At 44.2% G+C, this 20,893-nt stretch overlaps 1 protein-coding gene across 1 annotated transcript in view; it reads right to left on the reverse strand.

Moving 5' to 3' along the window:
• Positions 1–20,893, reverse strand: part of col7a1l (collagen type VII alpha 1-like) — a 353,167-nt gene that overhangs the window by 289,030 nt on the left and 43,244 nt on the right. The window contains exons 16-24 of the mRNA XM_068059665.1: positions 19,949–20,083; positions 17,045–17,191; positions 14,005–14,259; positions 10,876–11,015; positions 8,832–8,955; positions 7,798–7,941; positions 5,923–6,092; positions 2,453–2,590; positions 1,257–1,274 (exon numbers count right to left, since the gene is read on the reverse strand). Of these exons, the coding sequence (XP_067915766.1) occupies positions 1,257–1,274; positions 2,453–2,590; positions 5,923–6,092; positions 7,798–7,941; positions 8,832–8,955; positions 10,876–11,015; positions 14,005–14,259; positions 17,045–17,191; positions 19,949–20,083 (1,271 nt within the window). The remainder of the gene's footprint in view (positions 1–1,256; positions 1,275–2,452; positions 2,591–5,922; positions 6,093–7,797; positions 7,942–8,831; positions 8,956–10,875; positions 11,016–14,004; positions 14,260–17,044; positions 17,192–19,948; positions 20,084–20,893) is intronic.

Here is a 20,893-nt window from a genome sequence, read left to right on the forward strand (position 1 = left end):
GTTGCAGTTAAAAGTCTCGAAGGCAGTCAGAACACTAGCTCTTCAATAGGTCCGTGTGATGGCAACTTCTGCGACCCTAGACACAACACTGCTATTTGAGTCAGTCAATATTTTTAACCATCAAAACCTGGACCAACCCTCACTTACATTTCATTCCTAATCCAAACACATTCCCGAACCAGACAGAAACATTCTCCAGATAGCCAGCACAGTCAAGACAGCCAACATACGGCCTCGTCTTAGCTCAGCTCACAGCACCCATTGAAAATAAAATCACTCTGGGTAAAATGTAGCTTGCCTCAATGCGTTCAATTCACAGTTAGACTGAATCAGAAGATCTACACATTTTACTGTTTGTTGAAATCTGACCTTATGTCTTAAGATGTCTGATTAGACCAATGGGTTTATTAGCATTTAACAATGATACAAAGTACAATAATTAGATTACAATAAATAACAGATTATCACAATTATTGATTGCCAGAGCATCAGTACTTGATAGAATTAAATAATGCCATACAAGCATATATATAGTTAGATGGAGAGGTAAAAAGGGAGACCGAAATTTACAGGCAGTTAGAAGTATCTATCGATATGAAGGCATATGAATGGCTGTATTGGTAGTTAATTAGATCCAAAGATAGTGATATCAGACACATCCCTCATTAGTTCCTTTGTGTATCTCGTTTACAGCATCTATCAAGTACAACAACAACTTGCATTTAATATAGTAGAATGTAGAATGTCCCAAGGCACTTCAAGTACTTCAGAAGAAAACGTAGTTGAAATAGAAAGGTCAATGTGCATGCTTATGCTGAGGTGTGATTTGTCCAAGTCACTGTGTTTGAGACAGTGCTGCAGGATCAGGACTTGGTACATGCCAGGCAGCTGAACTGCTCACATCAGCTGGGTTGGGGTGGGGGGCAGGGTGGGGGAGGTCACTGTAGGAGGACTATAGGTCAGGGGAAAAATCCGGACTAAAGCAAGGAGAGATTCAAGAGTGAAAAAGAGACAGAAAGCAAAGGAAAGGGAGAGAAACAGGTCAGTTGTGAATGTTGAAAACAGGGAAGTGTCAGGGGAAACTGGAGTATTCGAAACATTACGAGTGACTCATGTTGGCATGGAAATGAATGCGATGACATAAAACCACAGGACAGAGAAACAATCCATTGTAACTGAGTTAGGTGCAATGTAAAAAAATATGTTTTAAATTAGAAAGTATACAAAACACAAAATAAATATGTGAATACTGTTACCCGTTCTCCCTTCTGACCCTGCAAAAATAAAATATAAGAAACAATTAGTTGTTTTAAATCTTAAAGAAAATTTACTATTGGAAAAGACATGATCTATTTAAATTCTATAGTTCGTTTTGCTGTTTCTTTTTGACAATGTTTGCATGCTTCTGAGACCTATTAGTCTGAGGAAAAGGAAGTCCTTTACCTCCTGATATCAGCATCAACTGCTGCCAGATCAGAGCAGGATAAATCTTCCTTCTCACTGGCTCAGCAAAGTGTCTTATTCCTAACCTTTGGAACATCACTTAAGTGGACATTTTCAATTTCCACACAGAGGTTTGTGCAGGTTAGGAATTCAGGTCAGCCAAAGATCTTAAATCCATTAAAATTAATGGATGGAAAATCCTATGGGGCACAATGACCTCCACACCCAAATTCCCAATGTTAGGAGCTCCTCGTCAGGAGCGCAAATATGTAAAGTCCGCTTTTGTATTCCTCAATCCTTGACTGCTCAAGCCAGCTTCAAAGGCTTCCCTTGGTAACGTATTCCATGACTATATCACCCTTTAAGACGAAATGGTTCAGTCTGACTTCACTTCCGACTAGGGTTGCCAACTCTGGTTGGACATATTCCTGGAGGTTGCATCACCTGACCTCTCACCTTCAACCGGCCTGCCCAGTCAAACTTCCTTTTTACTCCATCTTTATTATTTTGATAACGAACTGATAAAAATGTTCAAAGGAAATGAAAAACTACAATTTTTTTTAATGCCCCAATGATTTTTTTCCCCCCCCCCACGTTTGCTCACAGCAGTGTTCTGGGGATTATGTTCAACTCCTGGAGAGTCCAGAGCAATCCTGGAGGGTTGGCAACCCTATTTCAGACTTCTAAATTTTGAATTGTGTCCCTTGGTGTTTGTACCCATTACTGCATAGTGAACAATTTGCCTGGAGATATCTAGTAAGCATGAGGGTAAAATTCAGCTTCACACTGGGGAGGTGGTTGGGGGCTTTGAAAAACTGATGGTAGCAGTTTGGGCACCTGTTATCCACCCCATCACACTGAAATAATGGAAAGGAAAATGAAAGTGTGGTATTGCACAGTTGGAAAATCCACTACCATCCATTTTATGCCCCGGCTGATGATGAATTCTATCCGCATGACAGAGAACTGATCTAAGTGTTATTGAACATCACGTCCTTTAGAAGCTCACCTTTGAGCACTGGGATGCACATGGACCTTCAGGCTTTCTGACACCTTCAGCTTCATGCTTCAGGGCTTCAGCTAACACAGACTCTGTTTGCTGATTGTCCATGTAGGACTTGGCTGCAAATCCACCTTGTTTAGGGGACTAAAAACACATGAGTAATCAGATACCTGGCACAGCAACACAAACAAAAAACTGATAGGGGAAAAAAGCTTTGCACTGAGGAGTAATATGATCAGTTGCCCTAGTAACCATCCACCACTGGCTGTATAAGGATGTGAACTCATGAACAAATATGAAACTATAGTGCAGTGTGAACAAAATGTCTTTAATTTTCAGCTGTTAAGCTTTCAAAGATAAAAGGCATTTCTGGGTTGAATGAATAACACATCAGATTGTTTCAGTTCAACAACGACATTTGTAAGTAAATCGCAGTGGTTTGATGGTATCAATGTGGACAAATTCTTTGTACTAAACCAGAGCAGGAAAACCATGGGCCATTAGAGGAAACCTCAAGCTAAACGTAACTTATGGAGTGACTACTTCACACTTAAGGGTAAAGTTTCCAATTGCAAGAATCCAGCAGGGAATTGGGAAAATGCACTCATGATCCCATGGTGTTCCATCAATGTTAATTTTAATGGGCTATGAGAACTTGATTTCCTAATACAGGCTCCAGGTGGTCAAGACTCTATGGCAGCAGTGAGCAGTCAGGAGAAGTATCCTCTGGAATAGATCTGGATTAGACTGGGGAGGCAGTGGCGTACTGGTATTGTCACTGGACTAATAACCCAGAAACCCAGGTATTGCTCTGGTGGGTTCTGGTTGCTCTGGTGCTCTGGGGACATGGGTTTGAATCCCACCATAGCAAAAGGTGGAATTTGAATTCAATTAATAAATCTGGAATCTAAAGTTAGTCTAATGATGGCCATGAAACCATTGTTGATTGTTGTAAAAACCCATCTGGTTCACTAATGCCCTTTAGGGAAGTAAATCTGCTGTCCTTACCTGGTTTGGCCTACATGTGACTCCAGATCCACAGCAATGTGGCTGACTCTTACATGCCCTTGAAATGGCCTAGCAAGCCACTCAGTTCAAGGGCAATTAGGGATGGGCAATAAATGCTGGCCTGGCCTGCGATGCCCACATCCCATGAATGAATTAAAAAAAACAATCAGACTCAGCTACAACATTCAAACAAGAAATGGCAATCTGTACCAAGACAGGATAAGGGGAATGCAGTGGTCCTTAGGATGGATCAGAACATCAGAATGAGCTTGGCTGAATGCCCTATGTACATTTTAAATGCTTAATCACAGTCTGGTCTTCATTGCTACAACCGAGAAGGTAGGTAGATCGACAGGCAAGCAGATTCAAAAACCTGTGTCCATGGTCTTTCTATTATTGGCTGGTAGGAATGCACAAGCCAACACTGACTGACTCTCTCTCTAATATTCCTTCCTCACGCCATTTCCAAAGGAAGCATCCGTTGGGCACCTCTCCATGTTGACTCAGCACGCAGGGAATTATAGACCTGAACCTATGCCTGAGTATTCCACAGTCCAGCTCTGTGGAGCTGCAGGATATTGTTCCACCAAGCTGCCCTACTGTCTTTTGTTCCATTGATGCCATCCTGAGTATTCATAGGATGATACAGCACAGAAAGAGACCATTTGGCCCATCGTGCCTGTTCCAGCCCTTTGAAAGGGCTATCCAATTAGTCCCACTCCCCTGCTTTTTCCTCACAGCCCTGCAAATTTCCCCCCTCAAATCTTTATCCAATTCCCTTTTGAAAGTTATTATTAAATCTGCTTTCACCACCTTCAGGCAGTACATTCCTGATCATAACAACATTTCGCCTCTGGTTCTTTTGCCAATTACCTTAAATCTGTGCCCTCTGGTTACCGACCTTTTTGCCCCTGGAAATTGCTTCTCCTGATTTACTCCATCAAAATCCTTCATGATTGTGAATACCTCAATCAAATCTCCACTTAGGGCCCTCTGCTTTAAGGAGAACAACCCCAATTTCTCAAATAAAAGCAAACTACTGCAGATGTTGGAAATTCAAAATAAAAACAGGAAGTGCTGGAAATACTCAGCAGGTCTGGCAGCATCTGTGGAATCATGGAACTTTGAAAACATGTTACTTTATTTCAGATAAGCAAAAGTGTTTATTTTATTTTATGTTTTTCCCTTGCCATTTAATCTTCCCTCTTCCTTCTTTATGGCCTCCAGTACCATTGTCCCTCCAAGTTAGACATGGTGGCATAATGGTAATATCACTGAATAAGTAATTAGAGGCCCCAAGTGAATTCCCTGGGAACGTGGGTTCAAATCCCACCATAGCAGTTGGTAGATTTTAAATTTATAGGATTATATTCACTGGAGTTCAGAAGAGTGAGGGGGGATCTCATCGAAACCTATAAAATTCTAACAGGACTTGGCAGGGTAGATGCAGGAAGGATGTTCCCGATGGTGGGGGAGTCCAGAACCAGGGGTCATAGTCTAAGGATACGGGGTAAACCTTTCAGGACTGAGATGAGGAGAAATTTCTTCACCCAGAGAGTGGTGAACCTGTGGAATTCGCTACCACAGAAAGGAGTTGAGGCCAAAACATCATATGTTTTCAAGGAGTTAGATATATTGGGGCAAAAGGGATCAAAGGATATGGGGGGAAAGCGGGAACAGTTTACTGAGTTGGATGATCAGCCATGATCATAATGAATGGCGGAGCAGGCTTAAAGGGCTGAATGGCCTACTCCTGCTCCTATTTTCTATGTTTCTATGTTACTTGATGGTTGAGTTCTATCCAGGTCTTTGTCAATGCCTCTCCTTGATTGGCTGCTGGGATGTGCACCACAAGCAACCGACTAAATATTTCGTCCTTCCTGTGGTTGAACAACTTTATTGACTTGGCACTTCCTAATTTCCCCTTGACTGATGACTTAGATCCAGAAGCTACTGTTTAGGGAACAACAGGGATCTGTCTACGTCCTCGGCTCAGTGACATTTGATCAATGGAAAAGTTAAAGGGTGCAATTGTTGCTGTGTCAAGGATAGAACCAATCATCTTCACCCCACTGCTCCCACGAGTCAGTAACTGAACGATCTTTTAGCAATTATTTATCATCTTGCCAAGGCTTCTTCAACAGCACCTCAGAAACACATGACTTCTACCACCAAGGGGAATAAGAACATGATGAAAGGTTACAGACCTGAAACATTAACTTTGCTTCTCTCTCCACCGATGCTGCCAGACCTGCTGAGTATTGCCAGCACTTTCGGTTTTATCCCAATTTCTCAAGTCTCTCCAAATAACTGAAGTCCGGTACCCCAGTAGCATTCCAGTAAATCACCTCTGCACCCTCTTTAACCTATTCTTTTACCCTTGGCCATCAGAGATCAGCATAATCCAGTTGTGACGGGATAGACTGAGCAAACAAGTGATCCAGACTGCAAATGTGAACAGCTCCTACCTCAGTCTCTGTGGCTTCAGTGCAGATCCTTTCTACCAGTTCTCTTTCAATCAAAGGCAAATCATCAAACATGCTTGCGAAAAATATATTATTGAGGGGGCCACGGTAGACGATTCTTTTGAGTTCCTCCATATCTGCACTCGCAATCCCCACAGAGATGATCTTAATACCTGAAAGATGCAGATTATTTAATGCCTGAGATTCCGTCTCATGGTTTGTGAAGTCACAAGAATCTCTTGATAAGATTATTTCCTTATTGCCTGCCTCAATCTCCACTCTTCTGTCTAATTAAAACATCACTGCAATAATTTAGAGATATTATACAATATAGAATTTAGATTATGTCATAGCACAGAAGGAGGCCATTCAGCCGATTGTGCCTCTGCTTTCCAATTTGTCCCCACTACCCCTGCTCTTTCCCCATAGCCTGGCAAATTTTTCCACTTGCATTTATCCCATATCCCTTTTGAAAGCCATTATTGAATCTGCTTTTAGGCAGTGCATTCCTGATCATAACAAATCATTGCGTAATTTTTTTCCTCTTGTCTCCTCTGGTTCTTTTATCAATGACCTTAAATCTGTATCCTCGGGTTACCAACCCTTCCGCCACAGGAAAAGTTTCTCTTTCATTACTCTATCAAAAACCATCATGGAACTTTGAAAACATGTTACTTATTTCAGATAAGCAAAAGTTGTTATTTTATTTTATGTTAAGTTTGTCCCTTGCCAGTTAATCTTCTCTCTTCCTACTTTATGGCCTCTAGCACCATTGTCCCTCTAAGTTAGTAGCAGACTTGATGGTTGAGTTCTATCCAGGTCTTTGTCAATGCCTCTCCTTGATTGGCTGCTGGGATGTGCACCAAAAGCAACCAACTAAATATTTTGTCCTTCCTGTGGTTTAACAACTTTATATTGACTTGGCACTTCCTGATTTCCCCTTGACTGACGACTTAGATCCAGAAGCCACTGTTTAGGGAACAACAGAGATCGGTCTATGTCCTCGGCTCATTGACATTCGAAGGTTAAAGGGTGAGATTGTTGCTGTGAAAAGGAAGGAACCAATCATCTTCACCCCACTGCTCCCACAAGTCAGTAACACAACGATCTTTTTGCAATTATTTATCATCTTGCCAAGGCTTCTTCAACAGCACCTCAGAAACAGATGACTTCTACCACCAAGGAGGATAAAAACAGCAGACACATAGGAACACCATCACCCTCAAGTCCCACCACAAGTCACACACCATCCTGATTCGGATATATATCACTGATCCTTCATTGACACTGGGTAAAAATCCTGGAACTTCTACCTAACAACATTGTGGGAGCACAGACTCCAGTGAATCAAGAATATGGCTCACCACCATCTTCTCAAGGGCAATTAGGGATGGACAATGAATGCTGGCTTTGCTAGTGATGCCCATATCACAATAATGAACTTATAAAAATCACTGTAAGAATTACAACAGCATGTCACATAGAATGATACAGCACAGAAGGAGGCTATTCGGCCCATTCTGCCAGTACCAGGTATCTTGACAAATCTCATTGAAACTGTTCATTAACACCTTTCTGTCAGCAACAATGACCCTTAAAAGGCTTTTCAAGGCGAGACCCCATTGGCTCAATCGGAAAATGCGCCACATTATTGGGTATCCAGGCTTTACAGGCCCAGGTTCCAGGCTAGTTCTCAGTTCTGTACCGAATTAGCCAAGCTGCTGGCAAGATTTTATAACTGATTTCAACTTTCCTGGTGCATTCAGGAGTTCCCATAGTCTAGAAGTGCTAAATTTATTAGACACCGTTCTCAGGCTCCATCAGAAGATGCCAACTATTAAAAGTTAATTGATAGTCTAAATTCAAACAGAGCCATACCTAAACCAAACGCAACTCTTGCCGGCAGTTCAACCTCATCCTGTGACCGTCCGTCAGTCAGCAATACCAGAATGTGGGGGACATTCTGTCGCATTCCAGCATTTGTCTGGAATAACTTCTTTAATACATAACCAATGCCTCTGGCTGGAAAAATAGAAAAAAAAAGCACTGAATGAGGAACAAATATATAACATAATGTGTACACTTTAGGCAAAAATTGTGGATAAGGCATATCTCAAGAAGAGACAGGAAGCAGATGACTCTGCAAAGTGTTGCTCTGCAAAGGGATCTCAAAGAAGAAGGAGACCCTCCTCGCACTGAGGAACTGGAAATTATATTGAAAGCTCTAGTACTTCAAGACCTAGAGAAATGTGATGTGACCTTTCCAACTTTGGCAAAACTAGTGGACAACTGGATCTGGTTAATTGATGCAAGGAAGGACGAACAAATAGATAGATGAGGGAAGAATGCTGACACTGTAAATAGGTTGACATTAGGGCGGGAAAGTGAGCACATGACCCTCAGGTAAATTTGCAAATGGAGCTTCTTGGTAACGGAGCTTTTGTAAACAACATAAAATTATTGGTTCAAAGGCAAAGTAGGATAATACAGAAAAATATTGCTCTACATGGATGGAAATATGGAGGGAGATAACAGAGGTGGATAGGTAATGGGGATGGTTAGATAATTGGGTCGATAATAGGTTGGATAGATAATGGAGTGGATAGTGAAGGGGTAATGGGGGTGGATGGAGAACAGAGGTGGATGATGAGTAGCTACCAGAGATTCAATGGGGAGGTGTGTAGACATCAATACACCAAGGAAAAATACTTTTCTGCAACAACAAAACATTTGGATGCCTCAAATACAGAGACCGTCATGTTGGGAAACTAGATTATTACATCACCTAATTACACCCACATGGGACTTATTATTATGTATGAAGCAAAAGTGCAAACTCCTTTTCTAAGGGAGAAAAGCATCATCCTTTAACCCGGTCTATTTCATACTGATAAATATCTTAAATGTTTCACCTGTTCTGGTGTTGCCTCCTCCATATTGAACTCCTCTGATGGCTCTCAAAACTGAATTCCTGTCCTTGTACTGATTGAGCTGGAACTCTGTCCTGGGATTGTCACTGTAATGAGCTATGGCGACCTGTTACAGAATGCAAAGAAACCAAAGGAACGGTTAATATCAACTAGAGACCAACTGGCAACTTCAAAGTGAAAACCACAAGCAGCAATTATCACCGGCAAGATGGTGGAAGATGCATCAACCAAAAAGGGAAAGGAAAGATTATCAGCAAGATTCTAACCCGATGATGAGACAGTCAACAACCAGGACTGATTTGCCAATTACTTAATCTGCTAGAAAGAACATTTATATTTTTTTCTAAGTGCAAGATTGAATGGCTCCACTGAAAAATGTGGAATTGAACCATTCAACCAAGAAGGTCACAGGCTCAGTTTCTGGCCTGTGCTCAGTCAACTGATCTCAGCTGGGATGAGTGTAGAGCTGTTACAATCGGCCTCAGTCCCTCTGGGCTGGGGGAGGGAAATACTGACACCAGTTCCCTCAAACCTAACTCTATGTGGGAAGGGAACAGCCTTGTTGGGTCAAATGACCTTGTTGGATCAAATGGCCTTTTCATTCTACCAAACTTTTTAACATTCTTCTGTTCTGACAACTAACTTCAGTAACAAATATTGGCCAGACAAAAGGAGCTCTGAATTTATTTAGAGATACGGCACTGAAACAGGCCCTTCGGCCCACCGAGTCTATGCCGACCAAGAACCACCCATTTATACTAACCCTACAGTAATCCCATATTCCCTACCACCTACCAACACTAGGGGCAATTTACAATGGCCAATTTACCTATCACCTGCAAGTCTTTGGCGATGGGAGGAAACTGGAGCACCCAACGAAAACCCACTCGGTCACAGGGAGAACTTGCAATCTCCGCACAGGCAGTACCCAGAATTGAACCCGGGTCCCTGGAGTTGTGAGGCTGCGGTGCTAACCACTGTGCCGCCCAATTGTTAATCTACTCCTCTGGTAAAATCTCACTGAAGTAACCAGACAAGAGGGCTTTCGTAAAACATCATTTAGAGATCTCCCCCACCTCAAGAAGGATATTTTAGTTCCAGAGGAGGTACAGGAAAAAAGCAATGAAGATCATGCCCTGTGTTTTTATTTGCTAGAGAGAGAGAGAGACTTAGAGGGGTTCTGATTCAATTCTTTAAAATTATTAAGGGCACCAATAACATTCATGTGAATAACTTGTTTAAGGTGATGGGACCAGTTAAAACTAGGGGCCGCCCGTTTAAACTGAGGAAGCACGGAGTTAAGATAGATGTGAACAAATTTTATTCTTCTCGGGTGGATTGACCTGTGGACAGCGTTCCAGAGGTGACATTTAAAGGGACTTCTTGCAACCTTCAGGTAGGCGTCAGGCACATCCTTGTAAAACTACATGATTATGGCAGAAAGCAGGTGAGATTTTAGGGACTAGCCAACAAGTCGGGAAATACTGGGGCTTGCCTGACAGCCTTTGTAGGGACGGAGAGGAATTTTAACAGAGCTTTCCTGAGTTGACCATGGGTCTCTGTTTCTTTGCCTTTCCCAGGAAGGGGGAGAAAGCTTGGGAACGAGTCTCAAAAGATATGAGGTGAGCACTTTCTTTTCGTATGTGTGTCGTTGGCAAGGCCAGAATTTGTTGCCCATCCCTAATTGTCCTCGAGAAGGTAGTGGTGAGCCACCTTCTTGAACCACTGCAGTCCATATGGTGCTGTTACGGAAGCAGTTGCAGGATTTTGACCCAGCAAGAGTGAAGGAACAGCGATATAATTCCAAGTCAAGATGGTGTGTGACTTGGAGGGGAACTTGCAGGTGGTGGTGTTCCCATGCGCCTGCTGCCCTTGTGCTTCTAAGTGGTAGAGGTTGCGGGTTTGGAAGGTGCTGTCAAAGGAGGCTTGACAATGGCCTTTTCTCACCCAAATTACATGACATAACAGAAGAATAACACATACCAAATTTCATTGAGTGTCTTCCTGCTCCCACAGGAACACTTACCTGGGTTCCTGCAGGTCCAATCTTCGGGAAGTATGAGACAATCCTGAAGAGAAAATCTCGGATTTTATTAAAATTATTCTGGCCAATGCTCCAGGATTCGTCCACCAAAAACACTATGTCAGCCTTGGCTCTGCCACAAACTGACAAAGGAAAAAAACAAGAAGTATTCAGTACAGAACAAGAATTATAGAATCCCAGTTGTCTCCAAACCTCTTTGCATATCTCTTCATCCCCAAGTTGCAGCAGCCACTTGGCAAGGTAACAGAGGAAAATTTCAAATGATACACAGCCTTTTGTGGAAGCAAGTTCCAGACTATATAGAATCAAGACAACACAAGAGGCCATACAGCCCATCATCCCTGTGCCAGCTCTTCGGAAGAGCTATTCAATTAGTCCAACTTTCCTGCACTTTTCCCATAGCCCTGCACATTTTTCCTTATCAACTTTATATCTAATTCCCTTTTGAAAGTTACTAATGAGTCTGCTTTCATTAGCCTTTCTGGCAGTCCGTTCAAGATCACAAATCGCTCATCTCTCCCCTCAATCTTTTGTCAATTAACTTAAAGCTGTGTCCCTCGGTTACCAACCCTACTACTGGTGAAAACAATTTGTCAATATCTACTCTCTCAAAACCCTTTACGGGAGGACAGAGAAGGAGCAGCAAGTTCTTGAAGATTTGTTCCAGCTTGCCTTTGTGAAAAACTTTGGGAAGCTTTGTTCTGTTTGAAAGAGGAGGAAAGGCCCTGGGTCATTTTCGTCTTTACAATATCATGAACAAGGCACTTGTTGATGCATTTTGAGCAGTTACATTTTTATGTCACATGATTATTAACACACAGGAAAAGGTTTGTTGACCATATTTTCGTGGAGGCAATTTCCCTTTAAGATGCTGTAAGATGGATAACACATCTGCAGGCAGGTGCCCGATGGCTCAGATGGTAACAGACAGCCCAATGGGAACTGAATCTTAGACACATGTTCTGAGTTAGCTGATCTTAGTTAGATCAGTAATTAGGGTTCTACATTTGGCTTTAGCATCTTTGGCCGAGGGCTCTTGCCGTCGATTGTTCTCTGGTGGCTTCTGCTGGTAAGTGCGCAGGTGTGGGTGTCAGGTGAGAGCAGAATCCAGCTCAGCAGTGATGGTTCCCCTTGGTGACTGAGCAGCCACCCAACACTCGGAGTAAAGGTTCATGCATGAAGGACTGAGCAAGCCACTAGAGGACAGCTGAAGCTGGTGGAACCGTTCACCAGCAAGAAGTGATTGCCCTCAAGAGAGAAGGAGGCAATGGTGAGAGGAGAGGGGGAAAATTGTCAGGTAAGGAAGAGGGGTGGAAAAGTAACCACAGAGCAGGAGCAGAGTCGGATGAGTAGGCCCATGAAAGAATGTTTGGAAACATGAAACATTTTGAGGGGAGCAAGAACGTCATTTTCATAGCATGAGCTCTGAGTGAAGCAGGGACACAGTTTAATGTCGTTCATTACGATCAGAAACACACAGAAAGGTTCAGGTCCTCCAACTTCCTGCCCAAAGTGAAATGGGAAGAACATCTCAGCCCTTAGTCAACTCTGACCTGGACAATATCCAGGCTTGGGCTGATAAGTGGCAAGTAACATTCATGCCACACAAGTGCTAGACAATGACTATCTCAAACAAGAGAGAATACAACCATCTCCCTTTGACAATCAACGGCAATACGATCGCTGAATTCCCCACTATCAACATGCTGGGGGTTACCATTGACCAGAAACTGAACTGGAGTAGTCATATAAATACCGTGGCTACAAGAGCAGGTCAGAGGCTAGGAATCCTGCGGCGAGTAACTCACCTCCTGACTCCCCAAAGCCTGTCCACCATCTACAAGGCACAAATCAGGAGTGTGATGGAATACTCTCCACTTGCCTGGATGGGTGCAGCTCCAACAACACTCAAGAAGCTCGACACCATCCAGGACAAAGCAGCCCGCTTGATTGGCACCCCATCCACAAACATTCACTCCCTCCACCACCGACGTACAGTGGTAGGAGTGTGTACCATCTACAAGATGCACTGCAGCAACTCAGCGAGGCTCCTTCGACAGCACCTTCCAAACCCACAACCTCTACCACCTAGAAGGACAAGGGCAGCAGTTGCATGGGAACACCACCACCTGCAAGTTCCCCTCCAAATCTGCTTTCATTAGCCTTTCTGGCAGTCCGTTCAAGATCACAAATCGCTCATCTGTCCCCTGAATCTTTTGTCAATTAACTTAAATCTGTGTCTCTCGGTTACCAACCCTACTACTGGTGAAAACCATCCTGACTTGGAACTATATCGCCGTTCCTTCACTGTCGCTGGGTCAAAATCCTGGAACTCTCTTCCTAACAGCATTGTGGGTGTCCCTACACCCCAAGGACTGCCACGGTTCAAGAAGGCAGCTCACCATCAACTTCCCAAGGGCAAATAGGGAATTGCAATAAATGCTGTCCTAGCCAGCGATGCCCACATCCCATGAATGAATAAAAAAACTCTTAATTCTTCTAGGAATATAGGAACAGGAGGAGGCCATTTAGCCTCTCGATCCTGTTCTGTCATTCAATAATATCTTGGATCATCTGTGGCATAACTCCAAAAACCCACTTTGCCCTGGATCCCTTAATTCCTTTGGTTAACAAAAATCTATTGATCTCAGATTTAAAATTAACAATTGATCTAGCATCAATTAACATTTTTAGAAGAGAGTTCAAACGTCTGCCACCCTTTGCAAGTAGAAGTGTTTCCTAACGTCACTCCTAAAAGATCTGGCTCTAATTTTTAGGCTGTGTCCCTGGTCCTCTCTCCATTTACCCTATTAGATCCCTTTAATACCTTGAAAACTTTGATCAAATCACCCCTCAGCCTTCTAGATTGCAGGGAATCCAACCCTAGTTTGTACTGTTCCTTGGTCTATTCAGACCGGTCTGCGTGAGCTTTGTAACATTTTATCATGTTAAGCACCAATTGCCATTGTCCTTTGTTTCTGTATCATGAGTTGAGAAACTTAATGCAAATAGCTGGTCCAGGGAGATTGAAATCACCTGGAGCTGTTGGTAGTCCAAAGGGTTAATATATGTTCTTTGCTCTGTTGATTCATAAGCGGGTTGCTCACTTACCAGGTCTGTCCTGCGCGGCCTGAGGTGCTGAGGCTCTCTTGGCAGCGGCAGAGGTTGTGGTAGGGCCGGTGGTAGTGGTGATCCTCCTGGTGATTGTGGTTATGGTTGTAGGCGGTGAGGTTGGCTTGCCTCGGCTGCTGGTTAGTTGTCTCGCATCTGAATGGAACGTTACAGCAAGGGCAGGTTTGGTTGCCAGGGTGACTGGTGAAATAACCACTAATGGCTTTGCCGTGAGTAAAGGTTTCTTTTTGGAGCCTAAGGAAAGGTCAAAACTGAGACAGATTCTTTCAGACAATGATGTTAAAGCCTTGGTTATTACTTTTTTGAGACAAGATTACATATTTTAAGAACTGCCTTTACTTTACAAACAACTTGGAATTACGAATTTTGCCTGCATTTCAATTAAGGAAAGATTGCAGGCTTTTGACCTTTAACCTTTAATCTGTAGTTAAACCATTTTTTTTTAAATCTGATTTTCTCTCCACATGTTCCTGAACCAGCTCTCAAATTTAATGCAGAGGATGGGTGAGTGATCAGCGACCTGGTTGCATTGCTTTGAACCAAATGGATAACTGAATGGGAGTGATTAAGAGTCAAATCATTCCCTGAGCTCCCAGCCTCCAGTGCTGGAGAGCAGTTGAATGCAATTTCTCACTCGGGGGATGCATTTTCTTTCTTTTTCCAGTCCGGTTCCAGAAGGGTATTGGGAAAGGCCTGGGACCGAGTTGTGGATGCCGAGCCTCTCGGCCAAGCATGGCATGGGCTGTTGGGAAGCCTTACACTGAAAACATCCTTAAAATTAAAAGTAAACAAACATAGGAACCCATCTATAACATTACAAGGAATCAATCTCAAACCGTAAATATAGAGCTTAAATAAACTTGGAACCATTTAATTTGACAGGCAAACTAAGCACCTGCCGTGCTGCAATTCCTGACCATTGTGCTCTTGAGCTTGAGCACAGCTACCTGGACTACACTTCTTCACACCCTACCTCCTGTAAGGACTCCATTCCATTCTCCCAGTTTCTCCGTCTCCGACGCATCTGCTCTGATGATGCTACCTTCCATGACGGTGCTTCTGATATGACCTCCTTTTTCCTCAACCAAGGATTCCCCCCCACTGTTGTTGACAGGGCCCTCAACCGTGTCCGGACCATTTCCTGCATCTCTACCCTCACCCCTTCCTCTCCCCCCCCAGAACCGTGACAGGGTTCCCCTTGTCCTCACTTTCCACCCCATCAGCCTCCATATCCAAAGGATCATCCTCCCCCATTTACGCCACCTCCAGCGTGATGCCACTACCAAACGCATCTTCCCCTCCCTTCCCCTGTCAGCATTCCGAAGGGATCATTCCCTCCGCGACACCCTGGTCCACTCCTCCATTAGCCCCACCACCTCGTCCCCGTCCCATGGCACCTTCCCCTGCAATTGCAGGAGGTGTAATACCTGCCCATTTACCTCCTCTCTCCTCACTATCCCAGGCGCCAAACACTCCTTTCAGGTGAAGCAGCGATTTACTTGTACTTATTTCAATGTAGTATACTGTAATCACTGCTCAAAATGTGGTCTCCTCTACATTGGGGAGACCAAACGCAGACTGGGTGACCGTTTTGCGGAATACCTCTGCTCAGTCCGAAAGCCTGACCCTGAGCTTCTGGTTGCTTGCCATTTCAACACTCCCCCCTGCTCTCATGCTCACATCTCTGTCCTGGGATTGCTGCAGTGTTCCACTGAACATCAACGCAAGCTCGAGGAACAGCATCTCATTTACCGATTAGGCACACTACAGCCTGCCGGACTGAACATTGAGTTCAATCATTTCAGAGCATGACGGGCCCCCCATTTTACTTTTATTTAGTTATTTTTTTTATTTTTTATTTTTTACAATTTTTTTTTCATTTGTTAATTTCATTTCATTGTAGGTTGTTCAGTTTGCTTACCCACTGTTTTTTTCATGTTTGCACTTGCTGCTATTCAATCCTCAGTTCGTTAACACCCTATCTGTACTAATGCTTTGTCTTTCAACACACTATTAACATATTGTTTGCCTTTGTTCCATGACCTCTTGGTCAGCTATGTGGCCTTGTCCAATCTACACCTTCTCCTTTGTTATCTCTTGCCCCACCCCCGGCTCACTTGCTTATAACGTCTAACATTTTTAATATTTGCTAGTTCTGAAGAAGGGTCACTGACCCGAAACGTTAACTCTGTTTCTCTTTCCACAGATGCTGCCAGACCTGCTGAGTGGTTCCAGCATTTCTTGTTTTTATTTCAGATTTCCAGCATCCACAGTATTTTGCTTTTATTTTAGTGCTCTTGAGCTTATCAGGTTACCTGTTCTCATCAGTGCCCCCAATGGGTATTTTGTGGTACTGCAGGCTGCATTCTGCTATTTATTTTGCATATTCCAATGGAGCTCTTCCTAATTCCTATAATCCTGGTTGGGGTGGGGCAGGTAATCTGGGACAGATTTCAGAGGTTTCTGTTCAGTAATTTCTTACATTCTCTGCAGAGAGTAAATAACTGACAACAGATATGAAAACGAGGAGCTTATGAAGTGTATCATAGGTATAACACATGGAATTGGTCCAAGGATGTTGAGATGGCATAAGAGGACATCTAGTATTTTATTTTTGGCTTGGCATCCATTTTTTTCCAATTGTGCCTCTGTGAAGCATCTGGGAGCTTTTCTACATTAATGTTTTTCTACATTAAAGGCGCGAGATAAACAGTTCCGAAGAAGGGTCACTGACCCGAAACGTTAACTCTGCTTCTCTTTCCACAGATGCTGCCAGACCTGCTGAGTGATTCCAGCATTTCTTGTTTTTATTTCAGATTTCCAGCATCCGCAGTATTTTGCTTTTATTTTAGGTAATGATGCCTTCCTGTATGAGCAGACATAAGTGTGAGATTGTGCAGGTGGGAAAGAGTCTGTGTACATAAAGAATCCAACCACAACATTTGAGATCTATCATGCAAGCCTCACCATAGCCTGGAACCTGTCTGGCTTCTTAAGCTACAATAACGAGAACACTCACGTGTCTGGGCCGAGGCGACAATGGGCGTTCCTTGCCTGCTTCCAACTATAGTCGAGACTCGGATGGTGTACGTGGAACTCTCTTGCAATCCACTTATCACGTAAAGCGTAGTATCGGCTGGAACAACTCTTGTCCTCTCAGGACCTCCTGAAGAGATAAATAAACAGCAGTAGTGCGTAAGTACTTTGTCACTATTATTTTTGGTTCAAGCGCAGCACAATGGCCAGGAATTTCCACACAGCTGCTCGTGCTCCACTGCTGTAACTTTGCCCTAAGTGCAGCGGAAGTAGGGTTGCCAACTTTAGCTGGATGTAATCCTGGAGGTTTCACCACAGCCTTTGTTCCAATCTCAAATATTCTTAGAATTAATAAACTTTTCTTTAATAGCACCATGATTTTTCGGCTGGGTTTGATCGCAGCAGTGCCCAGCAGATTAATCTTTAATTCCTGGAGATTTAAGGACAATCCTGGATTGACAGCCCTAGGCAGAAGCATATAAGCAGGGTTTCCATCGCACCACCAGAGAAATTTCAGGGCCACAGCTCCAGTGAAATTCCAATAGCAAAATTACAGGTACTTCAGGTGGCACAATGGCAATTCACGTCTGTGGCTTGGGATGAGATCCAGCCCGAGCTTATGAAAGTCTTCTATCTCTCTGCTGCTCTACCCTGCCACAAATGATTCAGGGATACAACTGAACAGTACAGAACCAGCAAGGCCCAAGACTGATCCCCAAGTCTTTTTCTAAGTTAGCAGGAGGATGTCCTGGTGCTTCTGGATTTTGGAAACTGGCTAAGGTTCCTGTTCCAAATCCCTGCTGGATCTGCAGACACCTTGACATTGAGGGAGGACAGAATTGGGCTCAGCAGTGATTGCTCCCAGGAGTAAATAGCCTGTCCACATTCACTGATTAGGCTCAAATGTGAATAGCAGCTGCTTGGGCACTGTAGCAGTGGAATCCTATTCAACCATGAGTGAACACCTTCAATCGAGGAAATAAGAGGAGAAACACTGACCAGAAGAAAGGGAGAAAAGTTGGCTGATGGAGTGTCACAGTGGTACTGCAGAGGGCACCGTGAGGTCGGGTGGAGGAAGTGTTGCTCTGTGTTATAGGCAGAGAGCACTGGACACTATTAACTGGAAACAAACCACACAAAGTGTTCTCCCTACAATGCCATCCTTCATCATAATAACTGCACACACAAACACAGGCACAGACACCCACACACAAACACAAAATCACATACACAGACACACACATAAACATAAAATATATAAATTAGGAATTAGTTGATCTTTTTATGGCCAGATATGTATGATGAGTGATTGACTTGAATGAGGCAACTCCCATCAAGTTTTTAGATGTCTGTCATGAATACCTGAAGTACAGCAACTCCGATCACGTGCCCTGAAGAAATGGTTTAATTGAGGCCATCCACCACTAGTGAACCCAATGTGGTCTTTGCATAGATCATGAACTGAGTCTAGGAACTTCCTGGTTCTATAAAGTGCACCACATCATGAGCTGCTAAGCCATTGGGGGAGCCCATTGACCATTTTTGTTCTGAGATCCTCCGTACATGAATCATTCCCCATCCGATAAATATGGGCAGGTGGTTCTCATATCCTAAATATCTGTCACTCTTACAGGGTCCAACTGATGAACTCAGGCTCCCATTTTCCCACCTCAATCCGAGATTGGGAACTCAGCATAGGAACTTACCACTGTACCAACACACTGTGCCATATACCCATCTTACACCTCAAAGGAACATGAACAAATGTAAGCGACAAAGTTGCCGTGTATACTTGAAGTGAAAAAATTTTCAGGACTACGAGGAAATTGGAAGTAATTGGATAGCTCCTTCAACGTGCCAGTACAGGCATGATGGGCTGAATAGCCTCCTTCTGTGCTGTATTATTTATGATATTTACACTTGTAGATTAGAGCAGAATGGTGAACTTGTATATGAGTATAAAATGGGTTGCAGGGTCACAAATACAATTGCCAAGTTCGTACCGAACCTCCATTCTCTGGCTGAGATTTTATCCCAGTGACTGGGGTGCTGGCAGCAGGCCATAAGACGGAGGGAAACCCCGCCTCAGTCCTCTGTCGGACCCCGTTGGAATTTCACGGCAGGCAGCCAATTAATTGCCCGCCATCAGTGATGCCATCCCTTTAAGGGACGTGCTTGTGCCTCCTGAAATGCCAGCCAATCAGAGGGCCGGCAGCTCTGCAGTACTAGCAGCGCCACCAGGAATCGTGGCCACTGCTGGTACTGCAGGAAGCCGACGATGGGCAAGATGTCAGACCCTGGGATGCAGGTAAGTGGGGAAGGGTTGCCGGGACCAGTCAGGCAGGGCACAGCAAGGGGGTGGGTGGGGTTGATGAGGGTGTGGAGCGTCTTGCCATTGTGGTGGCCATCGCCACCAGGAGGGCCCCTGGGGCCATGGATTGCCCCCAGAGCAGGGGCCCCCACTGAGCCTGCTAGGTGTTTCCACATGGCAGCATGCCCCTCCAACTTCAGTAAAATGGGAGCAGAGGCAGGAAGCTGCCCTTAATGGCCATTAATTGGCCTTCCCTGCCCCAGACAAAATGGCATGGAACCAGGATATGACGCCTAACGCCACCATTTGCCATTTTGTGTGTTCCCCCCCACCCCCCAACCCACCTCTGTTCCCATCCCCAAAGGCAGGATAAAATCCTGCCCTCTGTCTCTCACTCCATGTTATCCAACAATACTCTCAATGGCTGCAGATTAGAGGAGTTCATCTTAACTTGCAGATGTTTGCCTATTAAGCAAGTATATAAAGTACGTACTATACAAATAAGAGATCTAAGTGACACAGGTAGAAGTCAAGCCCTATCTTACAAGGGTCTAAGGGACAGGACAGAGTCCCCACCTCGCAGTAGAGCCCAAGACACTCTATATCCAGAGGCGCTAGGCATCTTTTTCCAAGAGAGTTTTAAGCTGTTGGATCCAGTTTCTACGACCTTCAGTTCCTTCACTGATTGGACCTGTCCGGAATCCAGAGAAGCTGTAAGTGATGGTAAAACACACTGTGGTTAAAACAATGAATGGGTCCTGTACACTTTATCCATGTGTTCTACGATGGAGCCTTCCATTCAGAAAGGAGACAGTGATTGCTGAGCACAAAGTGGCTGCCATGATTGTCGCCATAACAACAGTAACTGCACTTTGGAAATAATTCATTGGTTGTAAAAGAACTTTAGGACGCAACCATCAGGAAAAATTGAGCAGACTGGGGCCTGAGAAAAGTAAGAGAGAGCATAAAATTATAAAACAAGTTGCATCAATAGGGTGGATGTGAAATTACTTGGGAGAGAGTCTAGATCTAGGGAACTTAAATGCAAGATAGCCACTAACGAATCAAATAAGGACTGGAATTTTACATTCAGGCTGCAACCTCGCCCATCGCCTGAAAAGTCAGCGGTTGAGCCTGCCTCCGTCAGGCCTGGAAGCCACATAGCAATTTTGCGTAGCTCAGGTTCTTAATTGGCCTCAGTTGGGACTTCTGTCCCTCTGAGGCAGGAAATCCCGCCTCTAGGAACTGGCAGCCAATCAGAGGGCTGGCAGCTACTCAATCCCAGCAGCGCCATTGGGAGCCAGTGAGAGGAGCCAACATGGATGCTTTCCTAAAGCTTGTGAACGGGGGTTGCGCCTCTCCAGGGACAATCGACTGGGCCCCAACAAGGGAGGTGGGGTCGGAACTTAGGGTGGGGAGTAGTTTTAGTGGGGGCAGCAGCTGCTGCTGGGGAACCTTCATGGGGCACAGGGTACCCGATCAGGAGGGCCCCCCCTCTGGCCCACAAGGAAGCCACCAGAT

Source organism: Heterodontus francisci, chromosome 27 (genome assembly GCF_036365525.1).
Source record: "Heterodontus francisci isolate sHetFra1 chromosome 27, sHetFra1.hap1, whole genome shotgun sequence".
NCBI lineage: Eukaryota > Metazoa > Chordata > Chondrichthyes > Heterodontiformes > Heterodontidae > Heterodontus > Heterodontus francisci.